The following is a 5,000-nucleotide window of genomic DNA, read 5'->3' as shown; positions in this document are numbered from 1 at the left end:
TTATACTGAGGTGTCGGCGGTTTGGTTGCTCTGTGGGATGCTTTCGGTTACGCTGGTCTGCAGCCAGGAGAGAGGTTAGAGAGAGGGGAGGATTAAGAGGGTATCAGATCCTCTTTATTTATGTCCTCCTGTAACACAACACAGACAGGGAGAGAGAGAGAGAGAGAGAGAGAGAGAGAGAGAAAGAGAGAGAGAGAGAGAGAGAGAGAGAGAGAAAGAGAGAAAGAGACTAGGCTGATAGCTTCGGACAGGGGTGAGAAAGTGATGGAGAAAGTGACTCATAACAGATTGTGGTAAAGAACGTGTGTGTATGGTCTCCATGGAGTAAAAGGGTGTAGGTCAAATATGTGGCAAAGAGTGTGAGAAAGAGAGAGAGAGAGAGAGAGAGAGAGAGAGAGAGAGAGAGAGAGAGAGAGAGAGAGAGAGAGGGAGAGAGAGAGGGAGGTGGGAGGAGGGAGAGGGATGAGGAGAAGAGGGGGGAAGCCTCTCTGACCAGGAGTTTGATGGCACGGGATGTTCTAGAAGGTTTAATCTGAGTAGAATCTTCTTGCTGACATTCAGTTGGTCCCCAGATGGCTAGGGTCTCTGTGGACACCAACACCAAGGGTATCACATAGAGGTGTGTGTGTGTGTGTGTGTGTGTGTGTGTGTGTGTGTGTGTGTGTGTGTGTGTGTGTGTGTGTGTGTGTGTGTGTGTGTGTGTGTGTGTGTGTGTGTGTGTGGATTTATACTGAGGTGTCTGTGGTTTGGTTGCGCTGTGGGATGTGTGTGTGCGCCCATGTGTGTGCGTGCACCTGTGTGTGTGTGTGTGTGTGTGTGTGTGTGTGTGTGTGTGTGTGTGTGTGTGTGTGTGTGTGTGTGTGTGTGTGTGTGTGTGTGTGTGTGTGTGTGCGCGCACGCGTGTGTGTGTGTGAGTGAACTCGGGACTGTTTTGTGTGTGGTTAACAGACTTTCAACAGCTGGCATCTACCACAGCCAGAGTTCTGTGACTCTGTAATTGAGGTTTCATGGACAGGCAGTGCCACCTTTGGATGTTGACTCTTCTGATGACAGCTGCATCTCGCCTCCCGGCGACCCTCCATTCAAACCAAAACCTTTTCTCCTCATAATTTACCATGACCATTTATTCAACACCAAACACGTTCAGATATGATCTTAGCAGACTAGAATGCTTCTACGATGACCATCGAATATGCTTTTCATCTTTAGAGGGTCTTAAGCCTGCAGAGATGGGTGCAAATAGGCACTTAAAGGTGTAATAGAAGCGTATGATATTAAAAAAGCGTATGGTTATTTTTTTTTTTTAATAGTGTCGTAGAATTTAAGTTATAATACTTTGAAATAAAATACCGTTAACCAGAGCTGTTGATTCATTCAAAGACTTTATTCACGCAGAATATTTAGCCGTTCAGATTTGCAAGCTGACCCCGTTATCTCTTCAGTCACCTGCCTTTATAGACTTCGCACAGGTTAACGCCTTCTATTCAACGTATTTCTGTTTCCTGTCTACATGCACCAATAACATTCAAGATCTATATTTCATCATCAAGGTGTGCGCCGCCTACCTGGCTGGCGCCAGTTAGTCTGGCCAGACCTTGCTGACGCCCAGGCTGATTTCAAAAGCCTTTTGTTCTGGCTGTTTATAACTTTGTTTATTGTTATTCTGTGTATTATCTGTCATCAATCAAATCAAACTTTATTGATAGCATGTTTTGTACATGAATGCAATGCTGAGCGCTTTACAAAAATATACAAAAACATGTGGACAGTCACACTAATAACACTGTAATGCTGTTGATAATAATGCTCCTTATTCTGTCCAAGTAGCACTAGAGAGCCAGTAATACTGACCTACTCTCTTTCTGTTCATTTTCTCTCTCTCTCTCTCTCTCTCTCTCTCTCTCTCTCTCTCTCTCTCTCCCTCTCTCTCTCTCTCTCTCTCTCTCTCTCTCTCTCTCTCTTTCTGTTCATTTTCTCTCTCTCTCTCTCTCTCTCTCTCTCTCTCTCTCTCTCTCTCTCACAGAGCCTCCAGTGTTCCCAAGCCTGTTGTGGCCCCTAAGGTACAGTATTATATTCATTACACAGACAGTAGAGAGGCTGGTGGAGGTAAAAATCGGAGGACGGGCTCATTGGAATTCATTCCATTCCATGCATTACAATGAGCCCGTCCTCCGAGTTCTTCCTCCACCAGCCTCCCCTGGTGGGAGTCTCCCCCAGTTCAGCCTGAGAAGGTAGACTAAACACAATCTGTAGATGAATCTATTATGTCAGAATATGTTAGAGATGGTTAAACGAGTTAGACCGTTTGATCAGATTTCCATTGAATGTCTGTGCAGTGTGTGCCCCTCTGAAACGATGTCAAATAGCATCTGTGTTTGCATGCTTTGAACCACCATTTGTGAAGTCATCCCTTTCATTTCTAATTTCATTCTGTTTATTGTTTTGTTTTTTGAGCAAAAGAAGATAAAACACTGATGGTTCTTATTTCCAAGAGAAACAATTAAGCCTTTTTATGGCTTTTTAAGCCTGTTTATGCTAGACTTTGATTTAGCTTAGATAATCCTCCATGCAAAGTGCCCTATGGTTTAGCTGTGTGTATCCGTTTGAGTATCCTCCTTGGTAGGAGAGGCTGGTGGAGGTAGAAATCAGAGGACGGGCTGATTGTAATGCATGGAATGGAATGAGGAATGGTATCAAATGCATTACAATGAGCCCGTCCTCCGATTTCTACCTCCACCAGCCTCCCCTGTACCTTGCAAACCATCAGTCCTGCATGTGTGTGTTGTGTTGTGTTGTGTTGTGTTAGCATCCTGCATGCTCTTCTCCAATAGGACAACCCAGCGGACATCATCAAGCCTGTAGCCCTCACCCACTTCCCTCACCCGCCCTCACCCGTCACCCTCACCCCCACTGCCCCCTACAACAAACTCCCCCGGCCCTTCGGGGTGTGTGGGGGTGTGGACGGGGGGTACCCCACCACACGGTCCCCCCACCCCGCCTTCATCCCCTCCCCATCCTCCGCCTTCACCCCAGCCGCCCCGGCCCGCACCCCTCCTCCCCCCCAGCCTCCCTTCCCCCTCTCGGGGTCCTCCCCCGCCCCAGGGCCGCCCCCTGTCTCGTCCTCACCCTCCTCACCCCCCTCCCTCCCTGCCGCACCGCAGCCGTCCGTCTATAACACGCCCATTCAACTCTACTCCAATGAGAACGCCTGTGAGGTGGCCATGGGTCAGAGGCGGGGCCTGATGGAGAACCAGGGCAGAGCCGCTCAGTTCAACGGGTGAGTGGTGACCTCACACTAACAGACCCCTTTCACCTTTCACCTTTCACCTTTCACTCCTCCTCCTCCTCCGTCATCCTCTTCTGGCCCCTCCGGACCGATGGAGAGATCTTGACTGTCTCTAAGAAACTGTGATACTTTACAGTAAAACACAACTTTCTCTTGATGAATTATTATAAGAAAATTGTATGATATGATGCAATACAACTTGATTGATCTCAGTGAGGCAATGGGAGTTGATATCGGGCCATCTGTGAAGGCCGAGTGTAGCCAGATCTTGCAGTGCTGTAGCAACACAGTGATCAGTCTGGTTCCAACATGCTCGGCCTTCTTCTGTGTGCCTGTCTGACTGACCGTCCGACCTCTCAGCCCGAGGCCTCATGGGACAGGATGTGACACGCTGGATACGCTGTCCTGCCTGTGACAGATCTCATCAAAGTTGAAAGTTCGATATTGTTCCTTAAATATCTTCTTTTTTTTTGGAGGAGGACGGACACTGAAAAGTTGCAGTTATGGTACAATGCATCTGACTTGTTGGAATGTCATTATGTCCATGTTATCGCATCTGTCCCTACTGAAATAAACACATACTAAATAAATAAATACATAAATATGCACCTGACAGGATGTGGCACTCCAGACACTGTCCTGTCTGTGACAGATCTCATCAAAAGTTCAAAGTTCAAAGTTCAAAGTTCTTCATTATCACATCATAAAGTGAACCGCTACCATAGCGAAAAACTCTCCCGCCAACTCAAAGTACCGTCATCAAAACATCACGACCGCTGTGTGTGTGTGTGTGTTCCCCACAGCTGTTGACAGTCCTAGAGTTACCGGCTATGCTACACTAGGCGTTGAAATATATGGTCGGCCTCGTCCAGCTGAACGGAATAAGACACAGTCGAGGGTTTCTGTTTGTGGTTGAAACTCTTCGGTTGTTTCCCCGTTGCTCTGCGTGGAGAGCGCCAGTGTGAGCTTGGCAGGGTTGGCGGTGTGGATTAAGACAAGTACAGAGTTTGGGCCTCGGGGCACTTGTTCATGAAGCAGAAAACAGAGCGCTGTACGCCTGTTGTGTGGTGTGGCTTTTCACGTTAGAAAGGTCGTGCTCTGCCAGCACTGGGAACACGGCTGCGTAACCAACATGAAACAGACGCTGTTATCCCACATTTACTGGGTAGACTGGTGGGTCACAGAACGCATGCAGCAGACAGAGTCTTACAGGAGGTATTCATGGGTATCCTGCCTTGGGACTTGTGATTAGTGAGTTTTCTGTATTTGCTTGTTGGTTTCAGGGGAGGCTGGTGGAGGTAGACATCGGAGGACGGGCTCATTGTAATCCATGGAATGGAATGAGGAATGATATCACACACACACGTTCTATTCCATGCATTACAACAAGCCCGTCCTCCGATGTCTGCCTCCACCAGCCTCCCCTGATATAAATACTTCCCTCTTATGACATGCATCCATATTTACTTTGAGAAAGTGGACTTTTAAACTTCTCCAGTGAGAGAGTCTTTATTAATTCAGTTGAGTTGAGTTGAGTTCAGTGGCAGAGGCAGATTATGTGCATGATTTATGACACTGAAAAGCACACTGATACGACCCTGCAGCCTATAGTATCTACCATTAGACCCTGCAGCCTATAGTATCTACCATTAGACCCTGCAGCCTATAGTATCTACCATTAGACCCTGCAGCCTATAGTATCTAGGCCTATCTA

The 5,000-nt window shown here is 47.4% G+C and overlaps 1 protein-coding gene across 1 annotated transcript in view; it reads left to right on the top strand.

The window, feature by feature from the left end:
• The window catches only part of pdlim5a (PDZ and LIM domain 5a), a 69,760-nt gene that overhangs the window by 40,194 nt on the left and 24,566 nt on the right, over positions 1 to 5,000 (top strand). Inside the window, exons 4-5 of the mRNA XM_083673030.1 lie at positions 2,024 to 2,060; positions 2,832 to 3,277. Of these exons, the coding sequence (XP_083529156.1) occupies positions 2,024 to 2,060; positions 2,832 to 3,277 (483 nt within the window). The remainder of the gene's footprint in view (positions 1 to 2,023; positions 2,061 to 2,831; positions 3,278 to 5,000) is intronic.

Source organism: Argentina silus (assembly GCF_951799395.1).
Source record: "Argentina silus genome assembly, chromosome: 7".
In the NCBI taxonomy this organism is placed as follows: domain Eukaryota; kingdom Metazoa; phylum Chordata; class Actinopteri; order Argentiniformes; family Argentinidae; genus Argentina; species Argentina silus.
The sequence above is the reverse complement of the archived record's forward strand: the minus strand, read 5'-3'. Positions and strand labels throughout refer to the sequence as shown.